Source organism: Cygnus olor, chromosome 1 (genome assembly GCF_009769625.2).
Source record: "Cygnus olor isolate bCygOlo1 chromosome 1, bCygOlo1.pri.v2, whole genome shotgun sequence".
NCBI classification, from domain to species: Eukaryota; Metazoa; Chordata; class Aves; order Anseriformes; family Anatidae; genus Cygnus; species Cygnus olor.
In genome coordinates this window covers 165,362,379-165,383,956 of record NC_049169.1, presented here as the reverse complement: position 1 = coordinate 165,383,956, position 21,578 = coordinate 165,362,379, and the positions used below count along the sequence as shown (strand labels likewise).

General features: G+C 39.7%; 1 protein-coding gene across 4 annotated transcripts in view; it reads right to left on the bottom strand.

The window, feature by feature from the left end:
* Positions 1–7,020: 7,020 nt before the first annotated feature.
* TBC1D4 (TBC1 domain family member 4) overlaps positions 7,021–21,578 on the bottom strand; it is a 109,609-nt gene continuing 95,051 nt past the window's right edge. For all 4 annotated transcript variants that reach the window (XM_040540303.1, XM_040540286.1, XM_040540294.1 and 1 more), the window contains 7 exons: positions 20,781–20,939; positions 20,051–20,209; positions 19,451–19,695; positions 16,897–17,056; positions 14,680–14,849; positions 11,731–11,907; positions 7,021–9,279 (listed from right to left, as the gene is read on the bottom strand). In XM_040540303.1, coding sequence (XP_040396237.1) covers positions 9,061–9,279; positions 11,731–11,907; positions 14,680–14,849; positions 16,897–17,056; positions 19,451–19,695; positions 20,051–20,209; positions 20,781–20,939 — 1,289 coding nt within the window. In that variant the 3' untranslated portion in view covers positions 7,021–9,060. The remainder of the gene's footprint in view (positions 9,280–11,730; positions 11,908–14,679; positions 14,850–16,896; positions 17,057–19,450; positions 19,696–20,050; positions 20,210–20,780; positions 20,940–21,578) is intronic.

Sequence of the window (21,578 nt, the reverse complement as noted above, 5' to 3'; positions counted from 1 at the left end):
TCTTTGCACCCTCCCTTCAGGTTTTGGTATACTTTGATGAGGTTCCCCCCTGAGCCTCCTCTTCTTCAGGCTGACAGCCCCAGCTCTCTCAGCCTCTTCTCATGTGAGAGCTGCTCCAGTTCCTTCATCATCTTGGTGGCCCTTGGCTGGACTGTCTCCAGTACATCCATGTTTCTCCTGTCCTGAGGAGCCCAGAACCAGACCCAGCACTCCAGGTGCGGCCTCACCAGAGCTGAGCTGCGGGGAAGGACCACCTCTCTCAACCTGCTGATGATACTTTGCCTAATACCGCCCAGAATACCATTAGCCTTCTTAGCAGCAAAGGCGCACTGCTGGCCCATGTTCAACTTGGTGCCCACCAGGTCCTTTGCTTCAGAGCTGCTTTCCAGCTGGGCAGTCCCCAGCCTGTCCTGCTGCCTGGGTTTGCGTGTATCCTGGTGCAGGACTTTGCAATTCTCCCTGTTGAACCTCATGAGGTTTCTGTCAGTCACTATCCCCCTGTTGAGGTCCCTCTAGATAGCAGCACGACCCTCTGGAATATCAACCCCTCCTCCCAGCTTTCTGTCACCGGCAGAGTTGCTGAGGTTGCAGAGTTGCACTCTGCCCCACACCACCACCACCCTTTGAGATCACTAATGAAGATGTTTGTACAGGATTGTAGCCAGTATTGACCCCTGGGCTACACCACCAGTTACTGGCTTTCAGGTTTAGCTGCTCTATCAGTTTCCCCCACCCACTGACATAACCAAACAACCCAACCCTTCACCACAAAGCTAAGTTCAGTGTACCACCATGTCAAGTGTATTCCTGCACAAAAAATAGGAACCAAAATATTTGTGGAGGGAGTCAGCTCAAAGCCAGGAGAAAGGAGGGTAGAGAGAACAGCACAAGTCAGGGGCTGTTCTTTTGCCACTGCCCCACCTCACCTCTTGTAAACACAAAAATGTTTTTTCTCCCTCCCCTCCCCCCAAAGATATTGGCAGGTTTTTTACATTTAAGGTTTTGTACAAAGGGCCTCGTAGGTGTTTAAGTCATCTTACCTAGCTTAGTTTCTTAGCCAAAAAGAGCTAAAGAAGGAGAGATTTATTATTATTCTTTCAAGTCAAGAGCTTTACTTATGAGTCTCCATTAGAAAACTGTTAGAAGTACCCCCTAATTGACTTATTACACAAAAGCACACATTATTATAAAAGCAGTTAAGCCCCTGTGAGCAATTCGGTGGTTTGGCACACCTCTCTTCCCTTTACTGGTCCATTTGGAGTAGGAACGATCATGCAGTTTTAAACTGTGTTAGCTAGAAAGTGACAAACTGATGGATGTTCTTCCAAAAAAAAAGAAAAAAGAAGAAGAAGAAGAAGCAGAAAAAACTGTTATCTTTGTTCCTTCTACACTGTGCAATAGCAGGAGCCAGCAATGAATACCCATTTCAGCCCATCAAAGGCCACTCAAATTTTCAGGATTACCGCAATGGCAGAAGACACGAACACCACAAATCTCGGTCAGGGCAGTGACTTGGCAATGCATCCAGCCCCAACAGCCCCACAACTGCTCAGCAGCCAAAGGACAGCAGTGAATCACTGCCACGGGGACCGCAGGCTATGCTGGAAGGAGATATGTCCAGCAATCAAGCTTTTAAGGCCCTCTCCCACTCTCTAGAGCCTTAAGGGCTGCTGAATACAACATTGTTCCCAATCGTTTCTTAAATAAACATGTGACATCAAAAAATTACTCTGTAGATTCTCCCTCATCTATATTTACCCAGGCATAATACCAGCTGCCTACACAATTTTTGTCTTGTTAATGCACGGTAATAATCATAGATCCACCCACAGCCCATCTATTTTGGTAGAGTGCAGAAATAGACATTAAACCTATAAATGTCAGAGCATGCCTTCATTTTAGATGTTAGTATTATTTAAATTAGCTCTTGAATGATGTTTCCACAACGTGATAGCTTTTCAAATGATGGTATATTGCACATGAAGTGTACCGGCCCTGCTTTAAGCACCTCCGACCCATTAGGCCCATCTATAATTTGGTGCTTTTAGGAAGGCAAACACATTGTAGAAGAGATGTGGTCTCTGTTTATGCCCAGAGGTCCCCAGGGAGACGCTGATGCCATAATTACCTAAATACGGCTTGAACACTAGGCTCTGGTCAGTAGGTAAACACGCCTTGTGCGTGTTGTCCAGGCTTGTTGGAGAATAGCTGTGTCTTGGTGGTTGGAAAGTGCATTACCCTGACCATGTCCTCTGCATTTTGGTGGTGTTGAAGGGAAAAAAAATTAACTGTAAAATGGAATTAGCAAATAATGTTTTCTCTGAACCTCTGAGGAAAAAAAAAAAAAAAAAGAAAAGAAAGGGAGGAAATGTTTCATTTTTGTTCTAATCACTGAAAAGTAAGATCACAGTAAGATTAATCAGGGAAGCTTATTGCAAGGAAACTGTATTTAAAAAAAAAAAAAAAAAAGGAAAGAAAAAAATAATGGTAAGTGTAGAATTATGATGCAGGTAGATCAGCTCAGTGCTGGTTTCAAGAGAAAAAAAAAAAACGCTACTCAACCCCACCAGCACAAAAGGAGACACCCAGGATCCAATTGCTGGGTCACAATATGCCTATTGTAAGGTTTGAAAGTGGTTGCATAGTTCTCTTGCACAACAAAAGAGGCTAAAGACTGCAACTGAGGCAGCTATTTCCAAGAAGGCTGCATCTGTCATTTAGTAAGTCCTCTTATAAGTACAATAAATTACAATAAATTCTTTGACCAAGAACGTCAAATTTTATTACAAGTGTGCAAATAAAGCATCATGCTTCACCAGGCAGGAGAATGATTTAATTCTCACAATCGTTTAATTCTCCTCTTTAATAAGAGCCACAGTGTGCTGCTTGCACTCTGTGCATTGCACAGGAGCAGTGCAACCAGGAAACTGTACACACGCTTGAGAGATGCACGTACAAAAGCAACAGTGACATCTTGTGGACACTGCACTGGTACAAATTTAGCAACAGATTTCTTCTGAAGCATTAACTTTGGTAGATTGATCACTGAAAAGTTTATGGAAAAAATGTTTTGTCACGTTGGAAAACCACCCTTTGCTGAGTGCTGAGACTAGTTTTGGAAACATAGCACGAGGCCATCAATGCGTAGTCACCTACAGCACGGTTTTAGTCAGCATCAGGCACTCTCTTTGATGGAAACCTCCCACTCAACCCCACTCAGCATCATAGTGCAGTCTCAGCACCTAAAATTGAACTGGAAGACATCTTTCAGGAGCACACAGATCGCAAGGGGCAAGCAGGAGCCCAGTCCACAAGAGTGGACTTGCCCTTGTCTGAAGCACGGAGCCCCAAAATGCGGCACAGCAGTGATGTGCAGCCCTGCCAGAGCCATCCAGAGCCCCAGATCCCTTCCTGGATGTTCAGTAAGCCAGTCTTCACATGGTGTTGGAGCAGCTGCTGCCAGGCTCTGGCCAGCCCGGACCTACTCTTCACTTCATGCTGTGCCCCTGATTACCTGCATTCTCCAGGACTTCCATTATTTCAGGTAGCCCACTTGCCCAGCCAGGGGAAAAGCTCCTACAGGCTCAAACCAACTCTTTCTTCACTGTGCATTAATTCTGTTCTGAAACAAGGCTTTCAGCCAGATGGTTATCTTGGGAATGAAGGGAATACTTATACTACACAGAACGCTTCATTCATGCTCAAAATTGGGTGGTACAAGCAGCTCAGACTTTTTAGACAAAAATGGCTGTATGCATCTTAAATATCTGCAACTCCAAATGCTAAGGGTGTGCAGGTGATCGAACCAATCATTCGGGCAGGTAGCAGCACTGAGTACACACAGCCAGTGCAACTAGGTCTCTGTTTAAGTTAGACGTAGACCTAATTTCCTGCATTAAGGGATGGCCTCGCTTTGTGCAGCATTTTACAAGCACAAGCTCACTCGATACGTCTCCCAGTGAATGTTCCAACAGAACACAATGCAATACGTTTCTGTCTTCCCTTAGCATGCACTCCCTGCACTGAGTATGCACTCCACGCACTCTAACCAGAAATAAAACATTAGAACCAATGTATTCAAAACATCTAGCTTTCTTTTAAGAGAGCGGAGACTTGAATAAGTCGTAATTTGAGTATCGAAATAGCTTGGCTAAGCTCAAAGAGAAGTTTTTCTGATCGTGAGACTAGGAGCACCAACAAGTCCCAGTTCCCTTATTAAAAAGCAGTTGCTGCGCAAGACTGCTGAGGGGAACAATAAGCAGCGGAAAACACCCAAAACCCCCCCTCCAACACAACATTTTGGTAGTGGAGCATTACCAGCTCCTTCCTTTGGTCCAGGATTAAGGTTAATATTGAAATTAAAAACACCAAGTACCAATCCATTCAGATTCTACTTCATTGCAAGCCAGTCAGCTCACAAACTATAAACTGCTCAAGGCACATGGTAATCTCTGCTTTAATCCCTAAATTTTGAATGAGTGGATGTATTAAACTTTAGGCATGTAAACTCTATCCCTTGCATGCAAGATATCTGGAGGAAAGATATAGCTAAACATTAAGTATTCTTTTTTTTTTTTGAAAATAAAGTTAAATTTTGTTCTAGTCACTAGAAAGACTGATGAAAACAAAGCATATATTGAAGGCATTTAATAGCTAACAATGACCATAGAAGCTGAAATATGGAAATACAGAATCAATTATAATCCTTCAAAGTGATTGTATAGCCTGGCAAAAAGCTTAAAATGTTACAGACTGAACTGCCTGTCAACAACCATCTATAACAACTATGTAGATTGAGTGGTTATTCACTATTAACAGTGCCCTGGGTTAGTCACCTCAAAGCACAAAAGACTATTTACACTAATACCTATGTAGTTTTAGGTTTTGATTAAGTGTCCAGATTTAGACCCTCTGGACCATACTAATGATATCAAATTCTTAGAACAAACTGCTCTAATTGCTCTAATTGCAAATTGCTTTGCTTTCTTGCAGTAATGATATTAAGCAAAGCAGGGTCATGCTGAACAGGAGATAATCATCCCACTTAAGATTAGTTAGACATATCAGACTGTGCTTTCAAGTCAGACCCTCAACTGGAATACGCCATTTGTTAGAATATTTTTTCAGTAAAATCTAATAGCCTTTTACAGAACAGGGAAAAAAAAAAAAAAAAAGGCAACTTAAAGGCGCCTTGCCTTACCTTACCCTGCAGAGAAGGACTTGGGGGTTCTGGTGGACAAAATGTTCAACACGAGCAAGCAGTGTGTGCTTGTAGCCCTGAAGTCCAACAGCATTCTGGGCTGCATCAACAGAGGAGTGGCCAGCAGGTTGAGGGAGGTGATTGTCCCCCTCTGCTCCGCGCTTGTGAGGCCTCACTTGGAGTGCTGTGTCCAGGTCTGGGGCCCCCAGCACAAGAAGGATGTGGAGCTGTTAGAGCAAGGTCCAGAGGAGAGCCACAAAGATGATCAAGGGGCTGGAGCATCACTGCTATGAAGAAAGGCTGAGAGAACTGGGTCTGTTCAGCCTAAAGAAGAGAAGGCTCTGGGGTGACCTCATTGCAGCATTTCGATACTTAAAAGGGGGCTTATAAAAAGATGGAGAGTGACTTTTTGCTTGGGCAGATAATGATAGGACAGGGGGGAATACTTTTTAACTAAAACGGTAGAGTTAGATTAGATGTAAAGAAGAAATTCTTCACTCAGAGGGTGGTGAGGCACTGGAACAGGTTGCCCAGAGAAGCTGTGGATGCCCCATCCCTGGAGGTGTCAAAAGCCAGGTTGGATGGGGCCCTGGGCAATGGGATCTAGTGGGTGGCATCCCTGCCCATGGCAGGGGGAGTTGGAACTAGATGAGCTTTAAGGTTCCTTCCAACCCAAGCTGTTTTATTTTATTCTATTCTATTCTATTCCATTCTACATAAATATTCCTCTCTTGGGGTTAGGTGGGGGATAGCTTTCCAGCCAAGATTTCCATCCATAGAAGAAGTGAATACCAGAGAGTTCCCTATGTTAGCCCTTCTTACCAGACTGACCTATTTCAACTGTACTCCTGGCAGTGTAGTGTTCTTCATTTACATGCTAGTTTGCTAGCTACAAAGATGGATCTCTTCCCAGACCTTTCAAGAAAGCCCTCTGCCAGCAGAAACCAATGTAAATTAGCTGCTCCTGAAAACAGTGGATACTTTTTCCTCCTAAGTTAGTTCTCAGCACATTGACTGTCAAAATCAAGAGTGCTATTGTGTTTAGCTGAGGCAGAACAATAGCTTTATTGTGAAAACATTTTTCCCCTAACAGAAAAACAAGATACAAGGAAAAAAGAAAAAAAAAAGACCAAACCCAGGAAGCATCCTTTCTCCCAAGCACACACTTTTGTTGCTCTGTCTCTGGCATATTGCACCTTAGACTTCCCTCTCCACTTTAACACAGCTGCAACTAAACCCCATAAAATAGCCTCTAAGATAGAGGGTGAAAAATAGAACAGATGGAGACAAACAGACATCCTATGCACAGCCTTCCAGATCATTTTGTTATTTGTTAGCTATTTATCTTAAGAAGGTCTGCAGCATATCTGCATGATTGTAGGTTTCAAGCTAGACACCCTACAGATAGCCAGTTACAAGCCACACTTGTGTCCAGAACACAAAGGCTACCAAAAATATCCTAATGTCATGAGACACTTACCTCAGAGTATTTTCACTTCTGTAGTTTATTCCTACTTGTTGATACGGTCCCTCCTCCTTCCAAGCTAGATGTACAGTGTAGAGTTCAAAATACCATTCTCAACATACTTACACATTAAATGTACTTCTACAGAAGAAAAATACCTTGTAATTCATTAAGAACAATGAAAAATATTTTCCTGCTAAGAATTTCTATATTCCCCATGTCCTTCTATAAATCCCATTTTATCACAACTAGAAACTAAGCAAATCCTTTTCATCTTTCACGTAAACAGTACTACTACCAATGAGATTGGTGTCTGAAGTCTGAAAAAACAGAAGTAACCTGAGGCCATGGGAAATGCAGCAATGACATTTATTGGAATTTCTCCAGGCATTACATGAAAAATTTGATAAGTGAAACAGAAGATAAAGCACATTCAGTGCATCTTAAAAAAAGATGCATCTGAATAACCTTGATTCTTTGTAATACACACTACTGCAGTTCCTGGGATTGGTTTTGTATATACACATCAGCTAAAACTTACTTTGAACAAAACAGCAAAGAACTGCCTTTTCGCTTGGCATTTTCCCACTTGGTACAATACAATACTCTAGAAATATCTAGACAAATTACACATAATTTTATACACAGTGTTAAGACCTTGCACCCCAACTGTAAAAAGAAAGACCATTAAGTAAATCAATATTTTTAATCAAGTAAAACACCATGGAAGTAAAAAAAAAACAACAACAACAAAAGAACCCAAGAGACCCCAAGCCCCTAAGTTCTGCAGCAGTGTGCAGCAAATCAGTATTGTTGTTCCTCACTTTTATTTATGTTAAAATAAAACGTAATATTCTTTCAGTACTTGCTTTCTAAATTGGACAATCTTATGCATAAAGACACATGGATTTGGCACTTTGCTTAATTGCTTTTCTTTAAAAAAGAAAAAGTGTTTCCTGAAATACAGTATAAATGGTAAGAGATAACATGAGCCATGGTAACACTCGATTAACAGTTCAGACATGCACTCCAAAATACGTGTCTATTACAAATTTGTCTAAGACTTCTCCAAAATTCCACTTCAAAACATTTTCAAATCCAAATGCAACTTTTTATACTGTTATAAAGATATTTTCTCCCACAAAACGACTAGAGCTTACCTCACCTTCTGCTCAGAACACACAAATTCATGACTTTTTTTCTTTAAAAAAAAAAAAAAGACCACAAAGCAGGATTAAAACAGGAATAACCTTAAATATTATTAAACTGCACCTGTACTTTAGAATCCCCTTTGAAATTTATATCCACTGAAAGGTGTACATAATATTTGCAACTTGCTTGGTCCTCTCTCAGTGCACTTACACTCTTCTTTCTGCAACCTACCTCAATTTTCTCTTCAAACAAAATTTCATATTAGCTTTCTGGCTCCCATTATGATAAGACAAGGCTTCTTGCAATATTTCTTTGGTTAAATGAGAACCTTTTATATGCCTAAATCTTATGACAGCAAGTATCCTGCGGAAAATTAACATCAGAATAAATACCACTCCACAGCTTTACTTCCTTCCACCCATAATCACTGACCAATGCCAGTACAGGCAGAAACAAGCAAGCCAGGAAGAAGGTATCACTCTTAGCTCTTACTTTTAAAAGTTCTGCATGTGTGTATAGATACTTATTTCTTAAGTCAGAGTTATGGAGGCTTGGCGATGATGTGATGCTTTTTTTCAGGTCCAACATGCATGTGGAATTACATTGCTGACTGGTACAGCCCAGGTAGTGTATGGCACTAGAGTTCTTCCTGTGTGAACCAGGTCATGATACTTATTCTGCATTACTGGTCTACGCACACGTCAGTAGAATTAAAAGAGAGGCACGCATGAGTTCACACAGATTTTCCACAGAAGATGTGAAACATGCTGCTCTTTGGAGGGCAATTACATTCTTTTTTTCTTCTTCAAGTATTATTCAACATATATATATATATATATGTATGTATATATATATGTATTTATATATAAAGACACGCTATCTTCATTTCACTACAAGACAAGCACATCCAGAGTGAAATTGTAGTTTACCATTACCTTGGCTCCGACTACTAAAATTTATCTTTTCCTTTAGGTCAACTCTAAATATACATCTATTCATCATAATTACATGTGAGAATCCTTTATTTCCCCCTTGTGATTTATTTACATAATCATTAAAAAAAATAATAGCCTGAATTTGCATGCTGGGATTTGAAGGCCCATCTGTAGCTATGAGTGTCCCAGCACTAGTTTTGGATAATAATTGCCTATTGCTAAGTCCTTTGAAAGCAGCAAACTCATTTTTCTTTCCCTTAATATTTGACAAAATGCTGCCTAGAAAACCCTGGTTTATGGCTTATTCCTCATTTTGTCTTATTATTTGGATTGTAGTTTACTTCCTTCAGGAGTAGCTCACAGTCAGACAATGCTTCTGTTGGCAAATATTTCATTATCTGCTCAAGAGTCTTTTGATATGTTATCTTTTCCTGTTCCAGGGACTGAATTACAGTCTTCATTTTGCTCTCTCGAGTCAAAATAGTCTCCAGGCTGGATTCCAGACTCTGAATTTTAGCATGAGCAACCTATAAACAATAACATTATCTTTTTAATAAATCAAGACACTCTGAACAACTTTTTTTTTTTTTTTGGTCTTACGGCATGTTATTTGGTAACAACACAAGCATAGCTACATAAATGTCTCTAAAAAACATCTGTGTAGGCAGATGATACGAGGAACACCTACTGTGCATCATACACAGGATCTCCTTAGAGGTGCTAGATTAATATGAAGGATTTCTGAAAGCTTTGCAGAGGGAAGGAGATATGCTGCAGCAAGCAAGAAACATTTGGGAGCAACAACGAACTGAAATTGCAGGGGAAATAAGGAAATCAGCAGCTGGAGTAACACTGGAAAAAATTGTCTGACAGTGAGGGAGCAATGGTAACCCCATGGAATAAAATTATCAGGATGGAGAGGTGAGAGGGAAAGAGAACCTAAAAGTTCGGTTGCTTAGCAGACAATGTTCCCTACCCTCCAACAAAAGACATACAGCTTCCTCTGTGAAAAGAATGTTGACTAGATATCAGAAACCCTGGACCTCATGAGTGTTGAATGCATCTCTGCAAGAAGTGGGGGAATGCTGATCATTCCTAGATAAAGGCCAAAGCAAAGAACAGCAATGAAGAAGCCATACAAACAAAAAGACAAAGAGTTTAAGGAACTGATTAAGATAACATGGTAGTCTAGAATAACAGAAGAATTAAGAGAAAAAGAGGAATGGAGACACTTAACATTATTCACTCATAATTATTCAATGCCCTTGGTGTGTCTATGTCCATTTTCAGAACAGAGATAAAGGCTCAGGTAGCAATGAAAAATAGTAATAATAATTTAATTACCAATGGTAATTAAAAAGCGATTCCTGTTTTCAATAATACTCAAAGAACAGAGCACAGCACCCTCAGCCCATAAACAGAAAAATAACAATGACTTAGAATCACAGAAAATCCTGAGTTGGAAGGGATCCACAAGAATCATTGGGTCCAACTCCTGCCTTCACACAGGACCACCTAAAAATCAGACCACAAGTCTGAAAGCATTGTCCAAACACTTCTTGAACCCTCTGGGTGCAGAACCTTTTCCTAACACCCAGCCTGACCCTCCCCTGTCCCAGCTCCATGCCATTCCCTCAGGTCCTGTCGCTGTCCCCAGAGAGCAGAGCTCAGCACCTGCCCCACCGCTCCCCTTGTGAGGGAGCTGCAGGCCACCATGAGGCCTCCCCTCAGCCTGCTCTGCTCTGGGCTGAACAAACCATGGGACCTCAGCTGCTCCTCACACATCTTGCCCTCTAGGCCCTTCACCATCTTCGTAGCCCTACTTTGGACATTCTCGGGTAGTTTTATGTCCTTCTCATATTGTGGTGCCCCAAACTGCACACAGTACTAGAGGTGAGGCTGCACCAGCACAGAGCAGAGCTGGACACTCACTTCCCTCAACCAGCTAGCAGTGCTGTGCTTGATGCACCCCAAGACACAACTGGCCCTTTTGGCTGCCAGGGCACGCTGCTGGCTCCTATTCAACTTGCTGTTAACCACCGCCCCACTCTCCCCCTGCCCCGATCCCTTTCCTCTGGGCTGCTTGCTCTCCAGCCTCTCATCCCCCAGTCTCTATGTACAGCCAGGGTTAGGGTTGCCCCTTCCCAGGTGCAGAATCCAGCACTTGCTCTTGTTAAACTTCATATTGTTGGTGATTGCCAACTTGATCTTTACTTTTTGTTTTTTTTTTTTTCTTCTTCTGCTTCTATTTTCAGGTTTCTGAAGCTGAAGGTACCCTCTAAGAACTTCACGATGCTTGTTCAAATAACAATTACATCAAGAATGGCCTGGTGATGCAAGAACAACAACTTATCTTCCAGGAAAATGCAAGACAATACATTTAGGGAAACCTGCAACAAATCTTGGCCAGGCAATTGGAGAAAGGGTAAAGAATGAAAGAGAAAGAGAAGGCTTTTTAAAGCACGACTGAATCAAGCAAGGTCTCAGGAGCACTCAGCTATATTAAAGTCTGCTTGGAGAGACCACCTTTCAAAACAAAAGTATGACTATCTGCTTCAGTAGATAGAAACAGAACAATACCGCCTACAAGGGTCTGGAGAAAGCAAGGCTACTGAACTATGGATTATTTCTTGAAATTTTTCAGCACGGAAGCAAGGTGATGAAGGGATAGACAACTGATTTTTAGAACAAGATACGTAAAAATTAGCCAACAGTTTTCAAGGGAAGTAAGTGTAGAAATATTTCAAGAAAAAAGAAATCCAAAACAAGAAGGAAGAGTAGAAGGAATCCCAAAGGAGTTAAAAATATGCCTAACAGAAGCAAATAACTGTATTAGAGAGAAATGCTTAGCTGCATAAGGTTTTACAATTAAGAGACTTCTATACTTACTACTTCTGTGTTGTTTAGAAAAAACAATTCCCTATTGTCTGAATCATAGGAAAGATCACAAACTTGTGGAGAGGTCATAAGTCATTTACCTGTAGCTTCTCCAACAAATCCATGTTTTGCCTTTTCAGATGGCTGTTTGCCCTCTCCAGCTTCTCCAGAGGTTCACCTTCATCACAGGGATTCACATTTTCCTGGAGTTCATCCTGCAGAACATGGTACTCTACTTCATAGGCATGGAGCTGTTTTGAAATATCCATCTCAAACACCTGTCATGAGAGAAAAAAGAATTTTTGACTACAGAGAGAGAAAGCACTTGTTCCATTTGGAAGTTTGCGAAGAGGCAAATCTGTATGATTAACATTTTTTCCTGTTCCTTTCATAAAATAAAATAAAAAAAAAAGTATTTTAAAGCAAGAGCATTCTGTCATATAGAGTTCTCATTGTAGCCACAATGCATCATAGACTTTAGAATAAATTAGATCACCACTTGAATGGCTGCCAAATACTACCTCTTGCTATCAGATATATCAGCAAAGTTGTATTTAATCCAAGAACTTTATAACAGAGCCAAGTCTTATCATCTCTTGCATGGAAATATTAAGAAGTTGAAGAAGAAGTTTTTAATTTTTAATTTTTGAACTATCATCTTTTCTTGATGGGAGCAGGATCTCAAAATGAGCTAAAATAATCCAGGAATCACCAGATCACCTCTCTCAAAACTGGGTCTCTTTACTCCAAGTGCCCATGTAGACTTTTATAAAATACTCTTCATAGTTACGGTTTCTGTGCTGTCTCTAGACATACTACTTTCCTATTGGGATATTCTGGCAATAAACACCTAAACATTGTGAATAAAGACTATGGGACTTAGCATCTCACACTGATGGGCCCATATGACCCTTCATCATTTATATACCTAGTCACAGCCTCTCAGCTTCTGAAAGTTACCAAATAGTTTAGACTGGGAAGGATGTTTACAGCAACATCAATTCTACTCCTTATTTTAGGAGTCACAAACATTTCACCATCAAAAGACACACACAGAATCCCCCAACAAAACAGGTTCTGCTTTATGTTCATCATTCTTCAGGTTATTCAAATGAGACAGAACTTTAAAGTACATATGGTGTTCAAGCTAGGCAATTGCCATTTTCCTCTGAAGTACCAACCCAGTTGACTCTTTATCTGAATATTACAGTCCTGCATACCTGCATTTTTCTTTCATTATTTGCCATCACAAAGGTTCTGGGAATGGCAACGCTGAGACAGCCAAATTCCACCTGCAGCCCACCTAGCTAGGAGCAATATGATGTAAGCAGTGGGCATGTGAATGCAGATCCAGAAGGTTGATCAGCATGGCACCATACAACAGGCAAGCAGGTGACCTTCATCTAAGAGCTATGCTAACCCACATATAAAAACACCCACCTCTGCTCAGGCAACATAAACTGTTCCTTACTCAATCAGATACGGCTCTGCACAAAGCCACTTGTACCATCCTCATCACAGCATGGATACTCTGCAACCCACACAGAATGTGGGACAGATATTTAATTTCCAACAGTATCAAAAATATTGAACTACCATCTCCATCGCTGCCAGAATTACTGAATTGTGAAGATAGACACTAAAGTGCCTGACACAGGCTTAGCATTGTGATCACAGCCAATGCAATGAGGAACTGAAGATTTACATGATGTCTACAAGTGAATTAACTGACAGCACCTGAAACATTCAAGCGTTAACAAAGCCATAGGTATGTTTAAGTATTAAATGAGCTCTTGCATATGCAGATGGTTTTCTAGAACTCTTATCTCTGATTTGCCACCTGAACAGGGAAAGCTGCTCATGGGTTCACAGTTAAACTACTAGACTGAGATTCATGTTTAATTTGCAGCTTCATTGCAGAGGAAGAGGAGGTGAAAAGATGAAAATCCAAATCATTGACTACGTCACAAGGAACTTCAACATGTGCTTTCCTTACATCAACAATTCTTTGTTTATCTTCCATTCTCACCCTTTGCCATGAAGTTTCAATGACATGGATGAAATACTCCAGTCCTCCTTTCTCTTACCCGAGAAAGGCAGGGGTCACTCCTGAGGAGCTTTTACTTCTATCACCAAGCACCTGACAGGTGTGACACCTACAAGAATAGAGTTAGGGTGAGAAGGGGAAGTTGTACCAAGGCACTCTGAAAGCAATCCCCAGGAGGACAGAAGCTGCCTGTGCAACAAAACAGTAAAAGTTTACTTGACCTTATTTTTAATACAGACCACAAAAGCAGGGCTTCACAAACCTCCTAATTCATGATATTTTAAGTTGAAGGTGTTAGATGAGTCTCTACAGTGGGAACTAGTCCTGTGCAGCCAGGAGATCAAAGGATCAAGAGGAAACATTAGTGTAATGCTGCCTCTTCCTACCGTGGCAAATTCTGCTTCCCATCATAAATTATTGGACTGCTCACCCACTAGCAGGGAGTGACAGCTGGGTTTAGGTTTGGAAGATAGGCTGCTTTTACCACTCTGATGATGATGTGAAATGTATAAGCAAAGACATGTTTTCCTAACAGCTGGGGCACAAAAACAAAGAAAAAAACCCTCTAGATATCCTTTATATTTATGCTGAGGTAGCAAACAAAGTCTTGCTAAAACTGTAGTTCAAATGCCATTGAAAACAGATCATCACACAGTCACAGAATGCTTTAGGTTGGAAAGGACCTTTGGGGGTCATCTGGTCTAAGCCCCTGCACTCAAGCAGGGCCACCCAGAGCAGGTTGTCCAGGACCAGACCCAGGCAGCTTTTGAAGACCTCCACGCAGTGAGACTCCACAGCCTCTCTGGGCAACCTGTGCCAGTTCTCCATCACCTGCACAGTTGTGTTTCCTGATGTTCTTTTCCTACACCAGTTACGGGAAGACGATTTCTTTGCATTTCATACCAAAAGAAACATACTGAGAAGACTTTTACATACACCTTAGGCATGGTCTTTTAAAAGTAAACTAAATGAAAAAAAAAAAAAAAGAGGAAAACAACTGTACCTGGGTAATAATTTTTTCCATTTGAGGCTGAGTCATGTCTGGAATAGTGGTCTTAAGAAAATCAACAATATTCTCAAAACTCTCACATCCCATTATAGACGTCTCTTGACTGCTAAGTAGGCTCAGTGCTACTTTAAATATGACTTCTGTTCCTTGAAGAAAAATAATGTCTAAAAAAGAAAATAATTAAAATACCTTGAAAATGAGAGCTAAGGCAATTGCATAAATATATATTTGCTGAGATTTTTTTTTTCTTTTTAAGCAAACATACTGCAAATTTATTCAGTTCAGGAGAAGTGCAATCTGTCTTATTTCAGCATGAGGCTGAAACATAAAAGCATCTCCTGTCATCTTACAGATGTAAGAGTGCATTAAAGAAAGTACTGCATGCTTTTTATGTCTGTAGTGGTTGTTTGCAATAAACATTTCATTACTGTCTACTGTAGGCTATAGACTGTTAACTAACTACTAACTGTTTTTAAATGCACCTATGACTGAAAAACAATTTGGAAGTGGATTACATCACTATGTACTGATGTTTTACTGTTTTCTACATGCAGAAGCTAGTCCTTAAAAACGATCATGAAGCTTCCAATACCAACCACACTTTTTTCAAAATCCATCACAGTGATCACAATGGCTATAATTTAAGCCTCAGATCTTTACTTGAGGTAATTATATTATAATTACACGGATGTGAGAGGAAAGTCCAGGCCCTAGAGAAGCCAGTAGAGACAGACTGCTGGACAGAAACTAGAAACTTGATCACTGTAACTAAAAACACAGTCTTGGCAGCAGCAGTGGACTTGTAACAACAGACGAACCCAGCACATGAGCAATTCAAATAAGCCTCCTGTGCTGTTAGGCTCTGTCACACCACCAAAAGCAGGGCTATGCTTCTCCACATCCTCAGCTTCTGATACTGATACAGCAAGGTCATCCCTGGTCCTAATCTGGTATCACAGGGTAGCACCAGGACACCAGTGAGGCAATCATCTTTCTCATACACAGTTCCCAAATCTTTCCCTTCTCTATGATGCACATTTAAGCAGCATAAGTACAGTCTATAAGCATAGAATTTGTGATTGGTAGACATTAACCACCTGTTATTGGTATTTGACAATTGTTCCAAAAACACAAACACACAAAACCAAAGTCTTGAGTGTCCAGGAATCTAATAATCCTACTAGCAAAGACATGCATCAATCACATGAATACCACTGAAAAACAGATACAGCAATCATTTGTTCACTCAAAAAGTAGTCAAAAAATGTTTGCTGTAAAAACACCTCTGGAATGGAGAAATTACTAGGTCAAAAACAAGGAAACAAATATGAAAACCCTCACAAACAACTAAAAAAGTGGAAAAAACGCATTTCAGTAATAAAACAGGAGACAAAAATGTATATTTCTTAAGAAAGTACAAAAGGTCTTTTATGAAAACAGAAAATCAAATGGAAAAAAAAAGTCTTTTAAGAGGAAGCATATAATATGCACCACAGAACAACAAGCATATATTTGAATATAGCAAGTCTTACGTAATAAAAATAATAAATAAAATAAAATGTTGCATTACTAGTGATTTGATTAAGCTGGCAGTTTTTATTGACAATAAAAGAATACAAAACCGAGTACTTGTTTTGCTGATACTGTGAACAGTACAAGACACAGTCAGTAATTAAGCTTCTGTACTAGACATCTGAAGAGTATCATGTAACAGAATGCATACTGACACACTTCAACATACACGAATACTTATAACAACCTTTAAGTCTAAGTTTACTTCAATTTTTACTAGAAAGCACTTTAAATCAGTTTTTCAGAAATATTTTCTTTAAAACCACATTCTCTCCCACACACACTGTGCTAAATTTCCATTTGCAAGTTCAACAAGATAAACTTTTCTGTAGATCAGACTGAACACTTGATGCATAAAATACATTTGCAACAAATTTTCCGCCATTCTCACTTCACAAGTCAAATCTTGGTTAATAACAGCACACATAATTAATTGTCCAAGTCTGATGTTTCAAAAAATACATTTGGTATTCCTCTTTGAAAAGGATCTGACATCCCAGCATGAAGAGCATTGCTACTTGCCACCCACAACAGTAATCCCAAACATCATTAGTATGCAGAAAACTATTCCCTTTTAGTTTGAAAACATTGTGGACAATGTTGTTCTATTTATTATTGCAATAGAATAATCTTTCTTACCAAATACTCTGGCTACAAATCCTAATGGAAATTGGGATGCAAACAGTGTAAGAAACCATGGTGCAGCATAAAGACTGGGGCTGATTTCATTTTCTTCAAGATGATTATAGAGGTCTCTGTGATAATCATGAAGAAGCCTTGACAGCTGATACATCTGAATCTATAGTGCACAGGGGGAAGGGGAAAGGGAAATGGAGAAAGAAAATTTCAGCTTTACTCAGTTTTCCAAACCATTCACATTTCACTCAAGAGAAATTAACTTCAGTACAGATGGCACTGTAAAATGAAGCTTAATTGCTGCCTAGAGCCTCAGGTGATATCTGCCGCCATATAAACAACCCAGCCCTAATGAATTAAAACCAAGACAGTAGTCAATAACAACGAACAGTTTGAACCTGATTATTAATTAATGAAGTCTCATTTCAGTTCAGATTCACGAGTTTCTGGCAAGAAGAGAACATGTTGATCTAACTTGATCAACAAACCAGAACTTCCAGTCTTGTAACAAGGAAAGTTAAGGCACATTTTCCAAGTAATGTGAAGTCATTGACATGTCAAAACTCTTAGCTACAGAGTTGAGCTATTTCTGGCTAAACTTAGGTATTTCAGCTTTCATCCTGTGAATCTTGGCCATATTTTTGCTGCATTTAAGACTCTTATGACACAGTCATCACTTTTTACAGCTTCTGTATACACTACATTAGATATGATGGGTCAATAGAGATGTACCATGTACATATTTTCCAGCACACCTCCTGTACGCCAGCAGTCTAGAGAAATTTAAGACTGATACTAGAAGTGCTGCTATACAATCTCTCAAAGGCTGCAAAGCACATTGGTTAAAAGTTGCTATTCATTACTAAAAATACCATTCTGTAGCAAATTATTTCCTTGCGATTTTGATTTTATATTGATTTTACATTCCACGGTAAGTTGTTCATAAAAAGCAGAAAGTGAGAAGCAGGAATATATCGATTACCTGTCAGGTACAATTTTGCTGTCAACAGTGCCTTATCTTTAATATGAATCTATTGCTCAATAAGAAAATTACTTACTGGATCTAGTTCTATCCTACTTTTAGTGGTCATTTTTCCCTACCACAAACTGACTGCACTTGAAACTACCTGTCAGTCAGTATTGTCCACAGTCAGATCACTTCTCATTCAAGCCAGATAGTTAAATTCGTGCATGCATTTGAGTCTTTGCTTTAATTATCAAAGGTGATAATTAAGCAGAGTTTGAATAGTGTTGATACAAAACACATTTATATGGGAAATTAGAAAAATGTCAGAGGCAATAAACCAATTATTGGATGGAGTCATTATGAAATAAGAATCTAGAAAACTACTTTTTCCTGACAACAATTAAAAGGGCAAGTCAAGTAAGAAGTTTTCATTATCCTAAAGAAATATCCAACATTTTTCTTCTACAGAACAGCATCTAATTCTGCATGAAGATTGCTTGTGTTTTAGTATGGCAAATGCAAAAAAGAATTTGCAAGCGCTCTAATCCTGTTTAAAAAAAAAAAAAAAAAAAAAGATTAGGCTTCAGAGAGATCCTCTAAGTCATCTTCAATAGTCTAGTTTGTCTTCAGCAGACAAAACTTCTACTTTTGTCTAGAACAGGAGCAAATTTGGGGGGAAGAGAGCTCACGTAAATTAAAGGCAAACAGGGCTACATGTGGTAAACCTTCCCAAATGTAGGAAGAAATTCTTCCTAATTGCTTCTGATGAGGAAAGTTTCAGACTCATTTAAATCAGAAGGTGAAATCCTAAACATCTGAATACTCGTAAAGCATCATATGTTATTTAAAGTCTACAACTGCAACAGAACATACAAGCTTTAACAGGGCATCTCCCATGGGGGGGGAAAAAAAAAAAGCTTATGCTGAAAGAGTTCCTGTCTCCTCCTTAACCAGCCATAAGTATTTGTAGATAGCTATTAAAGACCAATATTGAAGAACAAGCCTCATTTCATAACTAAAATAAATTATTAATAATTTGTCTGTTTTTCCTCTGTGCTGGGGTTGGCAGTGGGAGAAGACGAGAATGTGAGAAAAGAGGGGCAGAAGATGAGAGATCATATGAGAGGCCTGCAGAGTACACTGACTGGCCACTGGGTGTCACTATTGGTTTGACTTTAAGTTACAAAGAGAAAAATCTAAGTATGAACAGAAGAAAAGCAAAATTTTATTTTTAAACTGTATGTACTGATGCAAGCAGATAGTGTTTTTTGTTTTTTGTGTGTTTTTTTTTTTTGAATAAGGAAGAGAGGAGAACAGTGAGGAAGAGAAAAGGAAGAGCAAAACAGCAGAGAAAGCAGAGTTTGCAAACAGGAGATCATGGGGATGTGTGACAGGAAGAGTCTGCAAGTTCTAAACTTCTTTGTTTGCAAATTCAGAGTTGGAAAGGGGTTTAACAGTTATATTTTTTGCACCTTACAATCTCCAAAACAGCGTAAGAAGTTTCATAAACCCCTGGAGAAATTCAGCAACCTCTGATTGATCTCAACTCATTCAAAACTCTGTTTTGCTCTAACAGAGGGACCGACTTACCTGTAGTGACATCATGTCTGGCCTGTATTGTTTACGGAAGCCAAGGTCATACATGAGGAACTTCAGCATTTCAAAGGCCTGCTCCTCACTCATGTGTAGAAGCAGCACTCCAGCTACAAAGCTTATACCTTGACAATAACCCACTTCCTTGTCCAGCAAAGAGTATGCTTTCAGGAGATTAAAGAGCGATAGCTGTCCTGCTCCCAGCTGGGTAGAAAAGTAAGGATGTGTAGGGAATGTTCGTCCTGATGTAAAGAGAGGAATAGTAGATATTCAGTTCCTCTAAAAAAAAAAACAGATCCTTCAGATAAACAGCCCATCTCTCTTCCCATAGGCCTTTTCCCTTTGCTTTCATATGCAGGTTGATTTTAGATCAATCCATATTTTACCACCGACTTCAGATTGTATCCATTGAACTTATTTCATATTCTCTTCTCCTATGACACAAAGTGGCATAGGTAGAATGTATCCTCACAATACAGAAAATGGTGTTTATACAGCAGTATCCATCTCCAGCAAGAGGTTCCATTAAGACTGGTGTGTTTCCACTCACACACTTGGAACACCTCAGAAAAATCTCCCAGCTACAAATGGACATACCTAGATCCACAAGGATGGCGTGCTGCTGTGCCGTCAGTTGTTTCAGAAGTTCTTTGTAAGAGACATCAGGAGGCTGCTGCTTGTTTGGCAATCTGTGTCTGACTCGATGTTGCACAGCCAAAAATTGCCAAATTTCTCCCCGACGACTTTTTGGTACACCTGCAGTTCAGTCAACAATACAAGAGGCCTAAGCAGGGGCATATTTTTAGTGCTATAACATGCAAGAATTTTCTTTGTGAAGTCTTGGCTTAACCAGGCTGGAGCATCCCTTACAACAGACAGCTTCAGAAGCTGTCCACTATGTATTCACTTAGCTCAGTCCCACTAACTAAACATTAACTACAATTTCGTAGTAATTAAAACAAGCAATTACATTAGGCAACCAAGACACAGACATCACTTGGTTTGCCACCTCTGAGCTGTTAGCCTCCAGCAGGAAGAAATGCACAATTACATGCAGAATAGGATAAGATGCTACTTTTAGAAGTATGCTACTTTAGAAGTATATACATGTTTCTACATTGCTGACAATGCAAGTTACAGACACAACAGCAGGTATTTTCAGTTTGGCAGTAGGAGGTGACAGTATGTGCAAAAAGAAGGCAATTTTTTCATGATTTTCTGCTACTGGAAAGAGGGTACTGGTGGTGGATTTCCTTTGGTGTAAGAAGGCAACGGCAAAAACAACAAAAAAGAGACTTCATAGTTAAAAGTCACCCTATGTAAATACCTTCTTTCAAAGTGCCATGAATATCTTCCATGTCACATCGAATTTTGGCTCTGCAGTTAATTAACTTCTTATCCCAAACATTTATGACATCTTTCTGACATGTACCAACTTCATCGTAGTCCAGTTTGACTTTTCTTGATTGGAGCTCATCTCTGCTTGCTACAGCACAAAACAAAGGAAGAGAACACAAGAAAATTATAACATCAGGAAACTACACAAAACATCAAATATGCAAAAAGCCTTTGAGTTAGATAAACCTACCTGACAATCTGACTAGGGATTTAAAAAAATCTACAATTCATTAGTTAATAGTTGAGATGGGCCCACTCCTCTGTCCTAAGATGCTGCAGGTAGCAATTTGACTTCTATTACTGGGCCATGAACATTAGTAATTCATGAAGTACATCAAAACATTTTTTAAGGCTTGGGGCAAGAACAAAAACCCACTCAACACATTGAGCTTCACCACATCTGCTCCTGCTTTCAACTGCAAAAACACCTTTGATGATTGTTCTCATTTATACTTAAGATCAGAATGGTTTTAGTATAGAAAATCTCAAACATATTAATGTTTATATTAGAGATTTAGGGAGAGAAGCTAGGCAAATCTTCTAAAGTGAAGTCTGTCACACTGGGCCCAATTTTTACATGTCCCTTAAGAGAGTCATAAGAGCTGCTGGCACTGCTACCTGGCACCATCAGGCTAATTAGAAGTAAATAAAATGAGGTATCCAATGTGAACCATATTCAAAAAGGAACATCTGTGCCTCAGCACAGAACATGTATTACTGTACACTT